Here is a 21,409-nt window from a genome sequence, read left to right on the forward strand (position 1 = left end):
ATGTCATCTTGCAAAAGAATTCCCTTGGATTTTAAGAGAGAAGTCGGTGGTGGTGGCCAAGATGAGGTCATTTGTAGACCTTTGCTCCTTCCTTTTTCGTTTTAGCGCGTCTCCAAACACCTGAACCACATTCAGGAAGGCGCGTGTTTTGGGAAGGAGCGACCCGACAACAAACACAATTTCAATCTTTACGAACGTCGGGTTTCTTCCGCATACATAAAATGCCCTAGAATGCTCTCTCTCCGCTATTAAGAATATCACTGCAGCCGGAGGTTCAAAGCAATGGGCGACGCGTCCTTCTGGAGCAAATGGAAACATGGCGTGATCGCGGTTTTGTACCCGACTCGGATGAGGAGGACTTCGATTCCCAGTTCTCAGCTCAGAATCCCCAGATTCAATCTTCACCGCTCAAGAAACGTGACAATACCAGCCCAGATATCGAGGAAATCAGGGTCAAAGCCGACAATGAAGATGGGCCGGTGCAATTTCCGCAGTCCATGGAGCTTGTCTCCGACGATGAGCTCATGGAACTTGCAGATGCACAAAGAGAAGCTGAGCCTCGTGCCGAACAGCCCAATTCGGACTTGCAGCGAAGTACAGAAGGCGAGCACGACGCGGACGCTGACAGCTCATCGGACGACGAACTGCAACTTATCGACCAGTCTACCAAGAAGCCAGCATCCGCTGATTTGCCAGACAATGATGACTTGATGATAGATGACGAGAGTCTATCTTCGCTATCGTCTCCGCCTTCTCGATTGACGTCGCCATCAATACTTAGTGATGACCAGGAGCAACCGGCTGAGCGGCAAGAAGAGGGAAGGGACACTGTTGACAATATACCACCACCATCGGACGTACGGAGTGAAGTGTTACGCGAGCTGGAGCAGCCGCTGCGACGGTCGCTAAGAGAGAGACGACCTATACAAATCCACCCTTACGCTCTTGAAGATGCAAAATACCAGATGCTCCTAAGGAGCAGCGGCATCAAACCGGTGCGGATATCCTCGGGAGATTCAGGCGAACATGCCCGCAGGCATAGGCAGCGTTCCGTCGAGTCTGAGGAATATCGCCCTCCCAGTAGCCCGGTAGCGGAATTTCGGTTCCCTCCGTCTCCACCGGGCAGCCATGCATCAAGTCGGCCTAAAGCGCGTCGGAGTGATGCTCGTGTCTCGCCGCGCCCGGCTCTCGATGGCGGCGAGGCTCGCAGACTGAAGAGAAGGAGAATTTCTCATTCGCCCCAGGAAGCAGACGACTTCCAGCCGTCGGTTCAAGACATCAATACACAGAGACAGTCCGGTTCTGAGAGACAATCGCCCTCAGTTGCTCGTCGGTCACCGACGCCATCGTCGAGTCCGTCCCTTCCTATTACTGTTCGGCCTGACGGTTTTAAGTTTCCAAGGGGATTCGTCCCGCCGCCAATAACTCCAAACACGAATTCCACGTCAACTCCACAACATGTGGATAACATTGTTGACCTGGTCGAGACCCAGTCCGACGGGCAATCAGAGCGATCGGACGATGCTCGGCCGTCCTCTGTCCACAATTCGGAACCTGAGGATGATGAAATGGATTATGAGGACACGGAAAATGCAGAACGCGAGCTGGAACAGCTGAAGCGCAAAATCAAAGGAGTTCTTCCTGCTTCATGGATTCGTCTGGATCTTAGGCAGCAAGTTGGGAAGCAGGATAGGCCCTCGCGGAGGCATAGGGATCAACACACGGCAAAAGATGTGGAACATGCAAAAGGGGTTGCCAGGAGGATTGTCAGACCAAGGGAGAAAACGACGACAAACCCCAATTCCAACTCGAGACAGGTATCCTACGTGTCGCTTATCTCGTCCAGTCCAGAATCGTCCGACGCCGAAGACGATTCTTCCCGCGAAGCGTCCCCCGATCCTTTTACGTATCAAACTGGGGTTGAGCATCAATATAATTTCGACGAAGATGATATCGCGGAAGACAATCAACTTGATGAATCGTGGCCATCTTTGAGAAGCACTACCGCTGCAACTAGGAAACTGTTGACAGCTGATCGCCAAAGACGTTCAGAAACTGGCCCGTCCAGGCCGAAACGCCAAACCCGAATAACTGACAGTTTGCCACGGCAGCGACGTCAGCCAACAAACAAACCTCGAACAGTTAGTCTCGGGGTGTTGGACGCTCCGGATGTAGCTAGCGGTGCTCGTGATAGCCAGCCGCAATTTCTGAGGGTTGCTGCGAGGGCGGCTCGCTCGAGGCGCGATTTAGGAAGGAAACGTCCCGATCGCAAAGTTTTCAGACTGGACAATCGAGTTGATACTGAGGAGACAAATCGAGTATTACGTGACTGGAAGGCTGGCACATTACGGCAAGCAAATTTGAAACCGTCTGGACAGAAGAGGCCCCGACAGCGACGTCTGAATATTGCTTCTCTCCAATCTGGGCGCTCAAGAACTTCGGTGCATCCATCAGGGATGCATCATCACACACCAGCGGCCGATATGAGATCTGCGGAGCTGGACCACATGGATCCGTCGCCAGATCACGACTTAGAATCTAACCAGGTCATCGACTTGGAGCAGGAGACACCTCTCACACAGCCTCCTGTTTCCCGGAAGAGCTCTAGTAAATGGATCATTCCTCGTTCCTTTGCGATATCATCACTGAGGCGTAACACCCTAAGGCCAGCCGAGCCGGACGCAGTCAGTTCAGAGGCAGCCCAGTCGACTTTATCACTTAGAAGATCGCTGGCTGCTCTGAACCGAGCGCAGCGCCAAACGAGCAATCAGACTCCCCTGACTTTGCAGCGCTTTCTGTCAGACGTGCATCCGGTACCTCAACCTCGTCCAGTCGCTCAACCCACTGGGCCATTGACTACTGAGGTCGATCCTTCCGTAGAACGAAGGAGCAGGCTCAGACAGAAAAAATTGCTGAAGAAGCGACAACCCGCCAGGGTGGATGTGGGCGACTCCGACCAGTCAGCGATCATTGTCACCGAGGTCCCTCAAGAGGCTTCGGTCACATACGTCAAAAGTTTCCAAGAGCCTCGATTGCAAGGTTTGGACCGTGTCAGATCGTTCCCGATAGATTTCAATGTCCACCCATTACGTGCGGGAACATTCTTTCATGAGTCGACTTTCCTAGGAAGTGGAGAGTTTTCCCGCTCGTTGGAAGTCACGCGAAGGGACCTTGATCAAATGAACGGATTCAGTCTGGTCCGTCTACGTGGCCGGGATTTCTGCTGGGGACCATGGAATGATTCAGTATCATCCGACCTAGGCACTGTGTTTGGCGACATCATCAATTCACCGAGAGCTTCTACAATTGATAATCACGGTGGCCTGCCGGCTGAGAACGCTACAGGCGATCTTGCTTCTGTTATCAAGTACATCAGTGGCGGGCTCACTTTTGCGGACCCGATTGACAGGAAGGCATTCATCAATCGCGCAGTGTATCTCGGGTCACAGTTGACAGATCACTTGGCCTCCCTTGAACCTCGAACCGACAGCAATTGGAGATACTGCCTGCAGCTTGCCAGTCTTAACCTGGTGTTTGTCAACCAGGCTCGCCAGATCTCGTCCCATGACCTGGTGAGGTCTTCTTGCTGGGAAGGTTCAGTTTCAGCTCTCAAGAAAACCTCCAAATTGCTCTTCAATCTGATGTCCAGCCAGCGCGGTCGAACGGAAATTCGCGCATTTCTCGAGGAAAACAAAAATCGGGAGTGGCGCGAGCTGGGCATTCGCGACGATCATCCGGTAGTCGAGGCCTACGTCATCCTCTACCATATCCTACAGGCGTTCGATGACGGCAAGCGCTGGTTTCGAGATCTGTTTTTAGACAGATTCGGCGATTTGTCTGCCATATCAGATGTCCAGACACTGGAAGGCAGCTGGGACATGGTATTCGTTGTGCTTCCGTTGAACGAGTTTAGCCGTTTTGGCATTGCACAGAGCGGTTCGAGATTTCAGTCCTCTTGGGACAATTGGCCTGCAGTGAAGTGTCTTGTGTCGAAGGTCTTCGACGCTTACGACCAAGAACCATCTACGCCGTCCGTGCTCTATATCAATTATTTCAGATCGCTCTACCACCGATGCTTCCACTTGTTGACATTCTGGGGCTGGCGTGATTGCAAGCTCATTCTCGAGACGCTCTACGACTTCTTTGCAAAGAGGACTCTGTACAATCTCGAAAACGAAGAGAGCTTCGGGTCGCCCTCTTTCCTTGACAAGCTTGATAGCGACCCTCAAGTGGACGTCCAAGCTGGTGATTCCTGCTTCCATATTTTCTTGAAGATTGTTGCGAGAGGTTTGAAGTATCTCTCCAACATGTACAATACGAAAAAGATCAGAAACATTGCCTACCGTCTTCTTCCAAATCATGGACGCCTTTACCCAAAGGAAAAGCCGCTCCGCCACGAAGACTTGGATGCATTGCGAAATCATCATGACCTGCTTTGCACCCTTTACTGGGCGGTTCCGGAGGACTGCCGACCTCGCATCCAAATAATCCGTGATCTTGTCGATCCGGCCAATTCGCACCAAGAAACTTGCAGCCTTAGCCTTCGTGCGTGGAGCCGCCTTGTGCAGTTTAAGATCTCGGCGCAAGAGGATCTGTCTGGGCTGACGGCCTTTATGGACTGGCATGAGTACTTCGTTTCTCAACTGGTGCGGCAACATTCACTGGCAAGAAGCGAGGTTGAAGGGCACATGGTGGGTGATGTGCAGCTCTCCAAGCATCTCGTGGAGTCGACAATCAGTCAAAACCAACGGCGCATCGAATCGTTGATCAGTTCTGCTCTGGCTGGCATGAAGCGTGCGATCGAAGCTGTAGGGACATTTGATCAGGCAAAGTTTCTCGCCGCGGGTTTGCCCCTGAAGACCTTGCTGAGTCTTTTTGACCCGAAACATGCTCGAGTCAATGAGATTGTGCGTGAAACTCTCGATGTTGTATTGTCTTTTCTCCGAAAAGACAACATCTCATCAGCCTATGTACCTCCAGCTGTCGATGACGATAGCCAAGGGTTCAATGAACAAATCGATTGGTCCGAACTCATGCAACTTGACGCACAAGGATCCCAAACAGCAGCGGAGTTTGTGCGCGACGTCATTCACCCGACTCTATGGCGCCTCATATGCGACAGTTTCGGTGAAGATAGTTCTCCGGAAGACAATGTTCTGTACACAGCTGTGGAATGCTGGTCTTCGGTTGCTCGGACTCTGGTCAGGCACGGATTGCAACATTGGGACAGCTATATCGGTCTGTACGAACCGTATTCATGGAGGTCACTCCGAGACACGTCGCAGACAAAGAAGTTCACTCCAAATTTCCTGGCAATGTGCATCGAGAAGGACCGACAGTTCTATGCCGTTTGTCGGACTCAGGTTCTTTGCATGTGGTTTTCGAGCTTGGTGGATCGGGTGTCGATGCTGAAGTTCCAACATCGGCTTACGGAGGCATTACTCAACGAGTGTTCGGATATGCCACTGCTGAGAAATCTGCCATTCTACAAAGATAAGAAGGATGATCGCTACCACATAACTTTTGCGGATTTCAGCGAACGCCGGTTGTCGCTCTTGTCGAGTCTTTTTTCAAACATGCGAGAACACGTCCAAGAGCTGGAGGACTGCGGTTCGAGGGACTTGAACACCGCCCGCGCCGAGTATCGAGATATGCTCCAAACGCTGATGACTTCCATGAAGGCCAACTATCTGGAGCTCGGGCAGTCAGGCGGCTGTACTCAGGGCGCGTACGTTGACTTTGTCCATCGGGTGGTCGGATTCCTTCAACAACACACGCAGAATATCTGCCCCTTGGATGGTTTCTTCACGGATCCCACGTCTTTCCCACTTCCTGCCGACGACCCGACATATATCGTGGCCAGGTTGAAGAGCTACGGCCTCCGCCTACCTGCCATCAAGGCTGCCAAGCAGCTGGTAGTGTTCCTGCAAAGTGTCTCTGACCGTGCAGCTGTCGACGGTCAACAGAGTTATCTGATCCATCAACTGTGCGAATGCATGACTGACTCGTACGAGAGTGGGTTAGCGACAAAACCGACTCTGCGCTCATTCCTGTTGCAATGTGTTTTCCCAGCGTACATCGAATGTTGCTTCAGCAATGCAGCCGCATGGATCCCTTCATGGCCGGTTCTGGAGACAATCTCGCGAAGCTTCGCGGCGCTATTCTATGACATGGACGTCACAGACCGGCTGTGCACGGATAGCCTGAATCGTTCATTCTGCGCTATATTTGCATCTATCCGCGAGGCCACCCGGATTGTCATTGACCACTCTGGTTTTCTCGAGGAGCCTCCTACGCTAGTGGCATTGAAGTCATTCCTTGATGTCGTCATTTCTGCCTTGCCTGTAGTCTCTTATATGAAGAGAAATTCGGCCATTGATGCCCAGGTGCTGGCACAACTGGAAAGCTTCCGCCGGTATACGATGTTCGTGGTGACGGCACTGCTAGCACCTGCGGAGGCAGTTGATCCGGAAGCGAGTGCTGGAATGTCTGACTTGTCAACACAGCCTCTCGGCGAGACGAAAAGGCCAGTTGGATTTGAGGAGGCACGGGATTTTGCGACGCGGGAATTGCGGGCCTGGCTCCGAACCAGCTGGGCGAAACATGGGGGGCAGTATTTTATCCAACGAGGACAGCAATCCAAGGAGATTGAGGCAGAGATTACACGGTCAAGGGAGGCGAGCGACCTGAGGGCTGCAGTTCATGCATTTCTCTCTGCTGCGGAGCTCTTTCTGAGCCGAGTTCGCTACTTTGACATGTTCGATGACGAGGCACAGCCTGCGCCGCCACGCTTGGTGCCTGGCGTGGATGAGGTGGATAATACGGCTTTGATGATTCTATGATGATCTAGAAATGGATATGATATTCTGACATAAAAGCACTGTACATAGGTAGTTTGTCTTGATTGGAAACCTGGTTGTCGGGACAGCGACACTGGCAAATATGCACGAAGGAATCCCTGAAGAGATCGTGGAACATCTGAGCACGAGTCAGTCCCAGTTTGGGCTCACCTTTACTGTCCTGAATGCTATCCGTTTCGGACTTGGGATAATCTAGGAGGTATGGACTGCCAATTTAGCCCTCTGGCGTACACAATCTACTAGAACTACGGAGAACTACAAATGTACCAGGGCAGATTGCCGGTGCAGCAACGGCAGCCCATTTTTATTCCATCTTCTTAACCAACCTTTCAAATGTACCAGGTACTGATGAGGCGGTAGCACTCCGCCCGCCATACGGAGCAGTTATTTCGCCAATTATAGCCAAGTTTGGCTGGAGCCATGCCTCTAGAGGCCGCCATTCGTACATAGGTACTGGCGTTGGATAACATTCATTAAACTGTGTTCAAGTGCTGCTTAGTCCGGAACCCACCCGTCTCCAGACGTCCCAGGTCACCAGGTGTCTTCCGTCCATCTATAGGGGGGGGCGCCGGCGGCTGAACCCATAGGCATTCGAACAAAGTGAGGTCTGTTGGATTGTTGGATCTGATTTATCATATCTCGGAGCGGAATTCTACCTCTGATGCCCACATGGTCCCGAAGCTACCGTGATTGGTACTTTATTTATGCAACTTTCTATGGATCAATTCTAACTACTCGTAGTTTATGTGCACTAAGGTAGTTATGTACGAGTACATATTCCGCTGTGGCTGTGGATTCAAAGGACCCGTAACTAACCTATGCAGGGCCAGCAAGAGCCAGGGGGAAATCAGCTATGTTTCGAAACGACAAATTCGAGTTGAATGAAATCGGATTGGCCATTTTATTGAAGAGGGTTCGACCAGTTGGAAATATCTAATAGGTACCTAGAGGTCGGGGCTTTTGGTAAACGGTGAGGAGGTATAAATCAGTCATCATTACATACTGTATGTACTCCGTACGGACTACGGAGTACAGTAATTACTGAAGTGTAACCAAATGGTAACAATGGTTGGCAGACTGACCAATGAGGGACCCAAGGTTCCTGGATAGCGAGAAATTGTGGATCCTGGGGCTCCGGCTGGGGCAAAGCCAAGCCTTATCAAGATCACCACCTCGTGCCGTCTTGGGTAAGTAGATGGAGAGACTTGGCTGGTTTGGCGGAAGCGCTAAACCTGTTCTAGTATTACTCCTAATTAGGGCAAACGTATTTTCGTCGGGGATAAGGTCAAGCTGCACCGAGAGAAGAGTGCTCATAAAATTATGTATGTATAAGCGACTCTGTACATAAAAACTTTTTATATGGAATATTAATACCTATACGGAGTAGTTTTCGTACTTCGCCCCTTACGGTACCTGCTGCTGTGCAATATCCTAGCTAGGCCTGCCAAAGTTTGAACCCCTGTACGGAGTACTCCGTACATACTTCATACTCCGTAGGATGGACTATCATGGTCACGGATGTAAACTAGAGGCTCTGCATACACCTGGCATCTACAGTACTAGTGGCGAGTAGGTACCTCTAGGTAGATCGTACTTTTGAGGGAAACATCAACAACCTGGCACAGATCGATCATTGGGATTCTGGGAGAGTTCGTCCTGATAATGGATCCAATCATCGAACTGCCGGATCCAGACAGGCGTGAAGGTAAATCGACCGGGCAAATGAAACGATCACCAAATAGTTCTTACTGGAGCGCAATTCCTTTGTAGTGGCTATGTAGTACTTATAAAGCAGGGAGTTTCTCCCTTGTTGAACTCACGATCACTTCTGGAAGACATTAGTCGCTCATTGAAAAACAAACTGGAATACATCCGTCACTCATTGGAAACCCTCATTCAAATTTTATCATCGATTCAAGGACCAGAGCTACCTACATCATCATGAAGTTCTTCTTGACCATCATTGCTCTCACCCTCTCCCTTGTGGCCTCCGTCGTGGCCAAACACCCCCCCGGGGGATACATGGAGCTCGTGACTCGTAGCAACAACTGCCATATCCAGTTCCACGACTACGATGACGGCGGTGGCAAGTGCACTCAGCTCTCGCCCGTTATTGGACGAGTTGACCATAAAACCAAAACCTGCAAGAGCCATAGTATGTCACCCAGCCCCCCTAGAACCAATTTGCAGGACCAAGATGTGCTTAGCCTTAGCGACAACAGACGGCGCTGCCGAGTCCGCTCTCGTCAAGACTTGCTCGTCTGAATACCGGATGGCCTTCAAGGGCAAGTACCAAGGCGCTGTCAGATTCGCCTGGTTCGGGGAACCGGTGTTCGCCTTCCCTCTGGGCATCAACGTCGGTTGTCGAACTTACTACGACACCCGTGACCCCATAAACCCTCATATCTATATGCAAGAGGGCTGCAAGATGGCTCCCGTTGTGTCGAATCAGCCCGGACAGACCTGGTACAAGCGTTAACTTTTCCGCGCCATGCGTCCAAGATTTGCGATCCGCGAAACAGTTGACACTCGGCAACGAGGTATGATGCCACGCTGAGGGGAGTGCTGGATTGGGCAATGCCGAGCGTTTACATCTGAGGGTGAATATAGTATTAGCCTACCATTCATTCATTCGATATTTATCCTGTATTTTAGTTACCATTCAGTTGCTTCGATATCATTTTACCTTTCTGTACAAAGTACGGGGTGCACAGAATAGCTTATCCCCAGTCACCTCCGCCCCCTTGATCTTCTATTCTGTTTGTCTGGTGGTCCATTTTCAGTAGCAGCACAGCGAGTCCCTTGCTCGAGCCGATGAAACTCATCATGACCTTCTCATCAGGCAGACGGCAGGGCTCGTTGATCTTTTGAATATCTCACCATGCATTGTAATTCGATAGCTGATTGATTGTCACACGCATCGAGGATTCGTTCGCAAAGTTTCAGTATAAGCTCGTTGATGTCGAACAGCGACTCCTCTGTAGTCTGTCCTGGCGCCCAAAGTTCGTCTTCCCTCTCGGGATGTAATGACAGCATCCTGCGTAGTAACGTAGTATTCCCTACCATGAGAGGGTCCCGTTGCAATGCTTGGCTGCTTTTTCGGTCAACGACACTGTCGGCCAAGGATGATTGCTGGCGATGCGTAGATCACTTTCTGACCAGCGGAAGCTATAGCGAGAAGAATTGTGTATGCTCGTGCCTCACGAACTCCTGCGCTGTGGCATGTCTCTATCAAGATGCCACAAGATCTTATCCTGAATCTTGTCCACTGTCTGGTCGGTATGCACGTCCCTTCTAAGGGCAAAGTCTGAAGAGTACTTACTGACTCTTCAGGCAAGTCGCAGTGGTGAGAAAGTCATCTGCGGATCGTACCGAAGTTTGACAAATTCCTTGATCGGGGTTCGAAATCAAGGTCTCGCGTGCTTCGTCTTAGTATCCGTCGAGGTTTGCGCGAGTGCCCCATCTACCACCTCGTCTTTCTTGCGCACAAGTATCATGCGTCATTGTGGGAATGAGGTTCTTTGACTGAACATTGAAATAACGCACAGTTCCCAGCAGCAAGATGGAGAGGCAAAGAGCTGGACCTGGAGGTTGGATGTAAGAGAAAGCCAATGATGATCCCCGGACCTGATTCGGATCCTCACAGATGGATCAAAAGATGATCTGCATCTTAATTCGGCCATTTGCAGACAACGGTTTGATCTTCCTGATCCAAGTGCCCTGTCTTGACGATGTATGATGTCACTGAGGGCGAGATGGTGGATTGAGTGATCATCTCTCTATCTCTAGGGAGTGCCTATGCGGAGTGCACGGGGCAGCTAACCCCTGGTCACGGCCGCCGCCCTGGATCCTCTTTTCTGCTGGTTCGGCAAACTATCAGCCCAAGGGCCCGAGTTCAAGCCGCTGAAGTAGGGATTGCTTCATCAGGCGGCAGCCAACATCTATCTGACGTCTCTGGGAGAATTGGACGTATCAACGTGTGAAGCATATATCAGTCATCACGTTCATCGGAATTAGTTCAGTTTGATCAATGCCGAATAGCGACTCCTCTGCAGTTTGTGCCTCCGCGGTGGATAGAAATCAAGTCCATTCTCTACACGAAGAGCCCCAATGCATATTCTTGGGTGCTCCTCCGACGGAGAGCATTGCCACTGGCATGGGTAGATCGCTCTTGCCCCGGATCCGTACCGTCAGAAAACTGTGCGCTTGAGGTAGCTCGGCACACCGTCCGCGACTCCGATGGTTCTTTGGTCCCAAGTGTGGCAAGAGCCGCGCAAGTTTGGATCCGGCAGAAGCTAATTGAAAGAAACGTGGCAATGAACGTGCGAATCTTTTCCCCTGTACAGTGCCCCACTGTCCAGCTGCCGCAGATCTTGTCTGGAATCTCAGTCCATGTCTCGTCGCCCAATATGGATGTATGCATCTCCCTATCCAGGGGAATATTGTGACTCGTTAGAGAAGTTGTAGGATCCTCTGCATATCGTGGGGTGTCGAGGAAACGACTTAACCATGTTTCTGGATTCCTTCAAAGTCAGGATTCCCCCTCTCTATCCCTTCGTTTTCCTTGCATTACGTGCATCAAAATCGGCTGGGAAATTCTCGATGGAAGTACGGTACTCCGTAAAAGCAGCCAGAATCAATGGCAAAGCGGCACTCTGGGAATAAACTCAGCTTTCCTAGTCCGGCGAATGCAACCAAACATCAGACCACTCACCGGAATTGGGCTGGAAGCTTCGATCCCATTCTACATAGCGATGAGTTTTCCGTCTCTGATCCGCATGGTTCAAAGTCGAGGCAGGGCGTGCTTTGACGTCAGTCAAATGAAATGAACGACTCGGAGTCGATTGACGGCGAAACTCCGACTCTGGTTGGACAGTCGGAGGAAAGCCGGGACATGTGACACGTTCCAGACGGACCTGTGATTGGTCCGTTGTGCCTTGTGCTCATCGTCAAACAGAATTCACTCGCCAATCCTCGATCATTTCTGGGAGGACTTTTATATGCAGTACTCCGTCTGTATTATATTAGGTGCTATACTACTGTACTCGTCCGGAGTAGGTTAAATAATAAATAAACATCTACCTCCCCGTCTCCCCCCCCCAGCCCGTGTTGGCCGGTTGTTTGTTGGTAGCGCTGCGTGGTGGAAATCTTGCCCTGAAATCAGAATGACATCGTGGTCTTTACACTCTCAGGCACCATGACCACCGCCCCCGTCTCCTCTCCGGATCAGATTCCGCTTCCCTCCAGTCCGTCGCGGTCTCCCGTTTCGCAGCGACAGCCTGCCATTTCCAGGGACATGGGTCGCAAGGTAGATCTGCCAATCTCGCATCCGCTGCCTGTACCGGAAACCGATCGCCCGTTTCCACGCGACGGCCATTTGCGCTCGCGCTCTGTCGCCAGCACGATCTCTCACTCCATGACAAGGGCGCATTCCTCTCCCGGACTGGACTCGCGAGGACGCTATATCTACCCTAGTGATCTGGGACGACCCCTGAGTCCCGTGGACCCTGCCGCGCATCGTCAGGAGAGTATGACCGAGACCCAGACGCTCCTAGGCCTGCGCTCTCTGCGAATCTCTCAGTCCATCTCCGAGGCGGCAGAGCCGCGGATGTCTTCGAGTAGTCCCAACGGGGCCGAGTCAGAGGGTCGATACGGCGCATCATCCCCCGCTCTGCGCAGCCGTGCTGCCAGTCGTCGACAGTATATCCATCCGATCCAGACCAGCTTCAATCATCCGATCAACGATTCTTCGTCGTCCTCGCAGTCATCCCCAGTGACGACCTCGTCCCGGTTCAATGAACCCTACCCGGGCGCGGCATCGTCGGTATCCTCCATGCCATCCACCCCGACCAGCTTCCGTTCCCGCAGTCCAAGCATATCATCGTTAGAAACCATCCCGGACATTCCGGACGCCGAGGCCGCCGCTGTCGAAGACGACCAGATCGCGAAGCTCAAGATGGCCGCGGACAGGGCGGATATGGAGAGCATGCGCCGGCGCAACAACTGGGACTTGTCCCCTTCCTCGGGTCTCCGGGGCTACGGCAGCCGGGCGGACAAGCGGAAGCGGTGGAGTGTCTGCGGTGCTGAGCGGCGACAAGACCTCGACCTCGAGACGATTTGGGAGGACTGAACTTCGGAAATCCTGCCCGGCCTGATGGTGCAGTGGTGTCATGTGCCCCAACGCTCTACATTGCTGGCTCAACACCACACCATCCCGCATACCTCAACTGGCCCTCCCAACCTGGGGAAAGCATCCTTGAGACATTGAGGATTGTATGATACGAGCCTTTTTTTCTCCCCACGCAAGCTACTGCTCTTTTTTTTTTTTTTTTTTCTTGATACCCGTTCTAAGCTACGGCAGGAGAATCTTGCATCATGCTTCTTTTCTTGTTCCTGTCTCAGTCATGGCGTCTATTTCATGGCGTTTTGCGTTGTGTTTGGGCGTAACCGGATTGGACTGGTGTTGAATGTTCACGGACAAAAGGCATTCTGATTGGTTTCATGCATGAGTGTTCATGGTATGGGCTGGCTGGCTGGCTTGTGTTTGTTGCTTGTTTATGCCTTTTTCGTTGGCACTCTAGAGTTGAGCTCGAGAGATAGTATGTCTGCGGTTTAGCAACAGGGTTGCTGTTACGGATGTACCGTAGCAAATTTTCTGAATGCAAACTGTGTGGTTCGACCGAGAGACTCAAATTATATAGATATGACACTGCCAACCCCTCTCAAATCAGTCGGGTTATCTATTTGACAGCAGATATGGGCTCCAAATGTCCATTCCTGAGGAGGATTCCATTCCCAGTTGGCAACGAGTCGTCCCTGCGCTCGCCCAGTCCAACGCGACCCAAATTGTACACGTCGCAGATCTGACCGGCGGCGCGTTCACCACTCCAGTATGCCCCTGTTGTGGTACCCAGGCCCACGAAGGGGGCAGTATGCTCGCCGGCAAACCAGACCCCGCGACTGCGTCCTATGCCTAGTCTCAGAATTTCAATGTCCTTGTCCCCAGACTCGAGTCCGATCTGGAAGTTTGTGTACGAGCCGTTCCCAGCGTACGGATCGGCTTGCCACTTCGATGCACGAACCGCGACAGGGGTGCAGTGGGCTGACGTGGCGTCGTACCCCGGCAATTTCGAATAAAATGGGTGGAGGAACTGAACAAGGAAGTCGTGGTATTCTTTGGACCCCTCGTCCAGATCCTTGATACGTGACACAACATGTTCTGCACACGGCCCGTAGATATAAAAAAGCAACGTAGGATGTGCGCAAGGAGCCGGGAGCACGGCCATTGAGACACAATCAACGTGCCAGCTGGCATCTCCTGCCGGGTTCTCAACGTAGGATGGCTGCATGAACTGCGTGAAGGTAGGGGCGCCCTCGGAAAGAGCAATCTTTCCATTCGCACGCTGATCCACGTGCCAGAAAGCGCGAGGAAAGTTCACATAAATCTTCTCGAGTCTCCCGTACGCCAGATGGTCGATAGCCGATGAGAGCTGTGGCGGAAGCTGTGGCTGAAAGACGGACTTGTTCCGCTTCAGCCAACCCAGTGGGCATGTAACCACGACCTCGTCAAACTGGTATATTCGATTGTTTGACGTGGTCACTGTAATGGGTTTCCGATCACCCGATTCCCTATCGCCGCTTTCGATTTTGACCACCGGCTCATTGAATTTGATATCCGCACGTTGCAGTGCTGGCTTGGAAACGTGGTCTAGGATATCTTTATAGGTTGACGCGACAAACAAATTGGCTATAGAGCAATCAGAGCGCATTGCCTTTTCGACCAGTATGCTCGCAGTCCTTGTACTTACTGCCTTCGATGCATTCTTCGAGATGAAAAAACTTCAGGCTCTGCCTCTCAACGGGCTCGCCAATGTAAGCTCCCCACAGTTTGCAGTAGTTTAGGCAAGCACTTTTCTCGGAGGGTGTGAAATTCGTGGTTTCGAGTCTCTCCCGGAAAAAGTCGAAGAGACTCATGTTTGCTGGAATCTCGTCTTTGTGGTTGGTGCTATATTCGAACCCTTCGTCGACCATTGTCCACATCCATTCCGATATCCTGGTAGCCATGGCTTGATCCAGCGGCTTTCCAGTGGGATCGAACATCAGCTGATGACCATCGGGGTCGTATGTTGTCGTGTTGGTGGCGACACTGAGTTCGTAGATCGGGTTGCTTTCGGTCCCATGTATCCAGTTGGCACCCCTGTATGGCATTAGCCACGGCTGCTGGATGACGCTCGAGGAGTGCTTTTTACAGGTCGACCAAATGCCCCCCTACATCGATTTGCGCTATCTACAGTTTCATTTAGCATTGGCGTGTGACGACTTCGGCGTGCAGCCAACTTACCCTGCCGCCTATCCTGTCTCTAGCCTCCAGGATGGTGACTTTTGCGCCATTTTGCAACAGAACATCTGCGCATCTCAACCCGGATATGCCGGCGCCTACGATGCCCACATGGGGAAACTTGGCCATGAAGGCCGGAGAGGATTTAATGCTTCGTGTTGGTAAGAGAAGACTTGACAGCCGATTGCGAAGCTGGTGCTCGATTAGCATGGGGTCCAGTCCAATGGCATTCTGCTGTCACTGGAAGTACTCGAGATACACACATCTAAGGAAGTTCTATTATAGAAGAATGCAAATAGCAAGTTCTCTCAGGGGAACTTACCGATAGAGATCTGAGATGGGAACGGAGATTGAGAGCCAGCGTTTCCCGCAAACCTATTGGCCCAGAGCACGTTCTACAGAACCGATATCACGATGTGATCGCAAGGTAGTCTATATACACACGAAGAGCCGAAGAGAAGGGAGAGGCTTTCAACTTTTTCAAGGTCTGGTTTATCCATCTAAATTTATATACTGGGTGAGGCCCAGCTTATCTTATCAAGCACGGACCAACTGACAAATCCTATCCGCTGAGGAAGGCGCCACTGACTCCCCACCTGCCAGATCTGCTGGCTCATGGAGACTTTAAATTGTCCAGGTGATTTAGGGGTGCATGCCGCAACTCCTAGGCTCAAGTGTAGTCAATCCAAGGCGAGGTTGATGCAGCTTCCGACTGGCTTGTCCCGGAGGAAAAAGAAAGAAAATAAAGCCAAATGCCACCAACATGTGGCGCGGCGTGACTCAGCTTCCCGGAGATCTCGGAATGAATCGAGCGGACGCCCGTGTGACCAGTGCCGTCTTGGGTCTGTCATGGGAGGAGCTTCTTTTTTTTTTTTTCCGCAGGAGCCAGGGTTCCGGATTTCCACTTCCGATTTTTCCATTGGGAGGACGTACATACGAGTAGGCTGCTTGAATGGAGAAAACAGGGCCGGATTCCAAAGGTCAACTGTCATAAGAATCTCAGTTGGCTTTGATCCATCCATATATTGCATATCTCGGACTCCGCAGACCTCAGGATTCAAAGGAAAGCGCAAGTCCCCTGTCAGGATGAGCTTGCAATCATCGTACATTAGAGCGTGAAGGCAAAAGAGGGTTACTTCATCTCGACGCCAGATCCTTCCCTTCGGACACATCTCCCAGGTTTCTCATCTCACAGTAAATGAATGCCGCCGTCTGGTCCAAGTTGCTCACAATGGCCATTGACGGGAGGTGAAATTTGGATCGATCTCTGAGTCTTTGATCATCACTCATGGATGAACTTTTGATTCAACTATCTGTACATCGGCATCAGCCTCACTGTAGGATCACACTTCATATTCATGATTAATTCACAGGTCGTCGTCGTCGGGGCTGGTGGAAAGGATGGCCGGGAAGGAAACATTCGAGGTCCTGGACATGACAAGAAAAGAAAAGGAAATCAAACGAGGGACAGGAGGTCGGAACGCATGGGTGATCGTCATGACAACACCAAAAAGAAAGAAGAAAAAAAAATCAAGACAGAAAATAGAAACACAAAGGAAAGACGTTTCATCGCCATGCTCCCTGGCTGAGGGACAGCAATCCCTGGATACAGTTCAGGTCTTCTTCACGGCTGACCGCGCCGGACATGAACGCTGCCACTTCGGCATCGAGTTTGGTTTGTGGCTGCGTGTTTTCATCGGTCGAGCTTCCAGACATCCGCTGTCGGGATACTTCGGCCGCCAAAGCCAGTTCATCAACTCCATTTCGGTTGACATTGCCCGCCTCTCCCAGGACTTGCCGTTGTACCTGCGAAGTGGCGCGCCGATGCCTGCGACGGATGGACCGTCGGGTGCCGGGCACCCAGTTCTCCTTGTCGGAATCGCCCACGTCCCAGTCGATGTCGGCAGAGTCTCCTTTCATGGACTTGTCAATGGACTGCTGCTTATTACTCATCGCATTGGATGTAATTGACTTTGCCGTCGTTTCCAGCCGTCCCAAGGATGACACGGTACGGCTGAGCTTCTGCCGCTTCGTGCTGAAATGTATCATCTCTGGTCGAAGGCTCACATTGCTCGATTTGGACAAAGTTCGAGTGAGCGACCGGCGGCCGTGTCCGACCGACATGGCCGAACCACTATTCTGTGAACTCAACGGCGTCGACAGTGCACTGCGTGCATCCGTATCACAATAGAGTTTCCAAGTGCGCGCATCGCGAGATCTGCCAAAGGCTTTCTGCGCAGTGCCAACGCGGTCGATCAAGCCACTGCCCATCCGGGAGACGTCTAAGACGGCTGCACTGGCACTTCGCTGCAGGCCACGACGTTCAGGGTAAATCGAACGGATTCGGTTCTTGGACGGAGAAGGTTCGTCTTCAGTGCGAATGACCGCCTGGCCGTCCGTCGACATGGAAATCCGGACTGCACCTCGTCCCTTGGGTGGTGAAGGTGTTGCCTCGTCCTGCTTCCGCACAAGAGCTTCACCGTCGGATGACATGGAGATGCGCAATGATGGTGGCGACTCGGTCACAAACGATCTGGGGCCATGGTTTTGATTGTCCAGGGTCGAGAATCGCCGCTTTCTCGCACCCGACTCGACGTTGGTACGTCCTGCCAGTCCGCTTGCATTCACGGAATTGTCATATGGTTCATCATCATCGTTGTCTGATAGGGTTGCTTGAGACTGCCGGTCATCCTCATCGTCATGATGGGCCAGAGCAGTCTTGTCGCTGGTAGCCTGCAGACTGGTTGCATGCGTTTCACCATTTCCATTCTCTGAGGCCTCGTTCTGTTTGCTGCCATGTGGCTTGGACGCTTCCGTGTCTCCGTCGTCACCATTGCTATTGGCAGTGGAGGCCGAGGCGGAAGCGCGTGGGGCGACGAGTTCATGAGGCTCAAGAGGCTTGGATTTGCGGCGGTCGTTCTGTCGACGGTTCTGGAACCAAATCTGTTGCCACCGGTTGTGGTGAGCCAAAGATCGAGGACAACGACAATCGTTACGCGTCTTACCTGTACTTCTTTCTCACCGAGTGCTACCATGCTAACAATCCGCGCTCGCGTCGCCTTGTCGGGCTTTGGGTTTTTCTGGTATTCGGCCTCCAGAATGGCATGGTCCTCGGGACTGAAATTGATTGTCAGGCTTCTGACTCACGATCGACACGCGCAGAGGATCGAATCTCATCAATGGAGAGGATAAGGGAATCGAGGACGTGACCCCGCGACAATGCGTTGTCCATCGAGGGATCAAGTGCCATGAGACGCGTGAAGATGAGCTCACCTTGTTCGCCGACGCTTTTGACGGGCCAGTAGTTTGTTGTCGACCCGAGGAGGGAGGTTCTGGGTCAACGTCTTCTGGGAATGCACGAGAAAAGCATAATTGAGAGAAGAAGAAGCATCAGAGGAGGCACAGGCATCCCGCGCCGTGGAGGAACTGGTCGTGACTGGGGTGGATTCCAGAGTAGCCATGGTTCATCCAGCACGTGTCGGCTGGGGAGGTGAAGACGTGAGCGGAAGAGAACATGGAAGTTGAACACGACAAGCAACGGAAAGAAATTTCTCGTCTGTCGCGTCCACGGGTGTTTTGGCGCGTTACAGCGGTGGGCGACGGAGCGTGTAGCGTAAAAGACATGGATTATCGCGGCGGCCCCAATGGGGACCCGCGTCTTGGTACCTCACGAATCACGACGCGGCCGAGCTTTTCCCTCAACGCGGTTAATTGGCGCGAAATTGTTCTGAATGGACATTCTTTGAGATTAAATACGGAATTTTCCTTTCAATGGAGTCAATGCTTTGTTCTATGAAATTGGCAGCGAGTTGTAACGTCCGAGGTACAAGCTGCTAAGTTCCCGTAGACCGCATCGCGTCTTCTTTCACGCTCGTAGGGACTAGGTATCGTATATCAACACGCAATTTACAAAATTTCAGAATCCAAGACAACAGCTTGATTCACTGTTCCGTCCTTTGTACGTTGAATTCGAATTGGCACGTATGCGAGGTCCAGACTTCGAGAACTCCAAATGTCAGATGTCGAGCGTGGGTTCATACAAGCTCTTTTCGCTGCCGGAACGCGACGAACGTCGCCGCTTGTCACGCCAGGACGCGAAATCCCGTGACAGAGTCTTGGCATAGTCACGTGACTTGGATCTTGTTCGCGAAGCCGCTTGATCCGGTGCGTTGCAGGGGTGTGCATTAGAATCTAGATCTGGATTCAACGAGCTGCAACCCGCTCCGTACCTACTCCGTACCTTCTTAGGACCTCTCGTCGACAGTGTCAGACTTGCATAACAAAAACGCAACGAGCACCAGACTCGGAAGTCGGTTCTGTGGAGTCTGTGATAAATGATCCATTCCATGAAAACAGTGGTGAGCCCTTGAACCTCCTGCGCACCGATATCCGCGAGCTGGAACGACCTTGCTACCGTGTGGTATTGCACTGGGCAGCCCAACGGGAAAGAATTGGAAACGTAAGGTGGTTTCGGTTGGCCGTGTATCGAAACGACATTAATCCTACACTCAGAGAGAGAGAGAGATCTGTCAGCAACCACGGGCCATCGAAGGCAGGATATCTATTACTTATGATCTAAAACATGCCACTGGTGGTACAGGTCCGGTACTACTACGGTTTGGTTACTTTGCTGATCAATAGCTTCTTGAGATCTGTCAATGGAGATTCTGATATAAGGAAGCATCTATGAAGAACTACTCGGCTTGGCCGAATCGAAAAACCGATGGTTAGGGCTGAATCCCCCACGTGGGTTGCAATGCGCGGAGAAGAGCGGGTCATTTGTTGGAGCTGATGGTAGTATTTAATAAACATATAGCTTCCTCTGGTACATACATATATACCATAGCTCAGCTTCGTTCGGCATTTTCATCGATCAATTTGCACCAAGGGTATTATCGCAATGAGGCTGTCGAATACCCTGCTCGGCCTGGCACTTCTCAGTGCCAGTCTTGTTCATTCTCACAAGAACCATAAAGATGATCACTACAACTATGTCAGGTACACTGCCGTGCCAGGGTACTTTTTGCAAGATGAGCCGGATACAGATCCAGCGACGTTTGACTATGTGAGATGCTCTTTTCCAGATGAAGTGGACTGCGGAGACATATGACATGACTGACCATCATCCGTCCACACAGACTGCAGTGAATTTTGGTCTCATCAATCGCACCTACGACGTAGACCGCGATCCATTTTTTGCATGGAAAGCCAAGCATATGACACAGTGGGAGCGTTTCTACCATCAGGTCAAATGGCTCAACAAGCGTTCGCCGGTGAATGTCGAGTATAAGGTCCTTTTCATGGGCCGGCATGGCGAGGGTTGGCACAATGCTGCCGAATCTCTCTATGGCACTCCTGCTTGGAACGTAGGTGTTTTACTGCGTTCTCTGTTGTACACAGGATGTTGATGATTTTTTTTCTTTTCTCTTCTATGCAGTGTTACTGGTCGGAACTCAATGGCAACGGCACCGCAAATTGGAACGACGTGGACCTAACCCCCACCGGCCAGGAACAAGCCCGGACAGCGCACCGCTTCTGGCAGAAACTAATCGACGAGCAGCGCATCCACACGCCCGATCGATACTACGTTAGTCCCTTGACGCGGTGCCTGCGCACCGCGCGACTGACTTTTCAAGGTCTAAGACTACCCAAACACGCAGCCAGGTTCCAGCCCGTGGTGCTGGAAAACCTGCGCGAAGGGGTCTCGATTCACACGTGCGACCACCGCAGCAACAAGACGTACATCAAGCGCGAGTTTCCCGAAGTCCGTATCGAGCCGGGCTTCACCGAGTGCGATGAGCTGTGGAACGGCGTGACGTCGGAGACCCCCGACGCGCAGGATGCGCGGTCTCTCACCGTGCTGGATCAGCTGTGGAATGGAGACATCTTTGGCAAGCATTGGGGTCATCGTCGGGATGATGATGATCTGTTTATTTCCATCACGAGCCATTCCGGGGAGATTGCGTCGCTGCTGCGGGTGCTCAAGCATCGCGAGTTTAGATTGCAGACCGGCGGGGTTCTCCCCGTGCTGGTCAAGGCGGAGAAGTTCTGGCCGCCGACAAAGGTCACGACGGAGGCGTGGACGGTCGATCCGCATTGCACGGAGCCGCCCGTGACGTCGCACTCGGTGTGTGTGTGTCCGTCGGCGGCGGCGCCGGTGACGACGCCACTTGTTCCGACGGATGGGTGTTGAATCTACCAAGTTTGATGT

The 21,409-nt window shown here is 52.0% G+C and overlaps 6 protein-coding genes across 6 annotated transcripts; 4 read left to right on the forward strand and 2 right to left on the reverse strand.

Moving 5' to 3' along the window:
* Positions 1-308: 308 nt before the first annotated feature.
* VTN31DRAFT_1522 (uncharacterized protein) lies at positions 309-6,842 on the forward strand (the record flags this gene model as incomplete). The annotated part of the gene is made up of 1 exon (XM_069401589.1): positions 309-6,842. One exon carries the CDS (start codon positions 309-311, stop codon positions 6,840-6,842), a length of 6,534 nt encoding a protein of 2,177 aa, XP_069264378.1.
* Positions 6,843-12,057: 5,215 nt separating this feature from the next.
* On the forward strand, positions 12,058-12,990 carry VTN31DRAFT_1523 (uncharacterized protein; the record flags this gene model as incomplete). The annotated part of the gene is made up of 1 exon (XM_069401590.1): positions 12,058-12,990. One exon carries the CDS (start codon positions 12,058-12,060, stop codon positions 12,988-12,990), a length of 933 nt encoding a protein of 310 aa, XP_069264379.1.
* A 610-nt stretch (positions 12,991-13,600) lies between these two features.
* Positions 13,601-15,327, reverse strand: VTN31DRAFT_1524 (uncharacterized protein; the record flags this gene model as incomplete). Its single annotated transcript, XM_069401591.1, has 4 exons — positions 13,601-14,607; positions 14,669-15,057; positions 15,110-15,147; positions 15,202-15,327. The coding sequence occupies 4 exons, from the start codon at positions 15,325-15,327 to the stop codon at positions 13,601-13,603; spliced, it is 1,560 nt and encodes a 519-aa protein (XP_069264380.1).
* A 486-nt stretch (positions 15,328-15,813) lies between these two features.
* VTN31DRAFT_1525 (uncharacterized protein) lies at positions 15,814-16,317 on the forward strand (the record flags this gene model as incomplete). Its single annotated transcript, XM_069401592.1, has 1 exon — positions 15,814-16,317. One exon carries the CDS (start codon positions 15,814-15,816, stop codon positions 16,315-16,317), a length of 504 nt encoding a protein of 167 aa, XP_069264381.1.
* Positions 16,318-16,764: 447 nt separating this feature from the next.
* VTN31DRAFT_1526 (uncharacterized protein) lies at positions 16,765-17,691 on the reverse strand (the record flags this gene model as incomplete). Its single annotated transcript, XM_069401593.1, has 1 exon — positions 16,765-17,691. One exon carries the CDS (start codon positions 17,689-17,691, stop codon positions 16,765-16,767), a length of 927 nt encoding a protein of 308 aa, XP_069264382.1.
* A 2,407-nt stretch (positions 17,692-20,098) lies between these two features.
* VTN31DRAFT_1527 (uncharacterized protein) lies at positions 20,099-21,391 on the forward strand (the record flags this gene model as incomplete). Its single annotated transcript, XM_069401594.1, has 3 exons — positions 20,099-20,263; positions 20,337-20,564; positions 20,636-21,391. The coding sequence occupies 3 exons, from the start codon at positions 20,099-20,101 to the stop codon at positions 21,389-21,391; spliced, it is 1,149 nt and encodes a 382-aa protein (XP_069264383.1).
* Between the last annotated feature and the right edge of the window lie 18 nt (positions 21,392-21,409).

Source organism: Thermomyces dupontii, assembly GCF_041956625.1.
Source record: "Thermomyces dupontii strain NRRL 2155 unplaced genomic scaffold VTN31scaffold_1, whole genome shotgun sequence".
In the NCBI taxonomy this organism is placed as follows: domain Eukaryota; kingdom Fungi; phylum Ascomycota; class Eurotiomycetes; order Eurotiales; family Trichocomaceae; genus Thermomyces; species Thermomyces dupontii.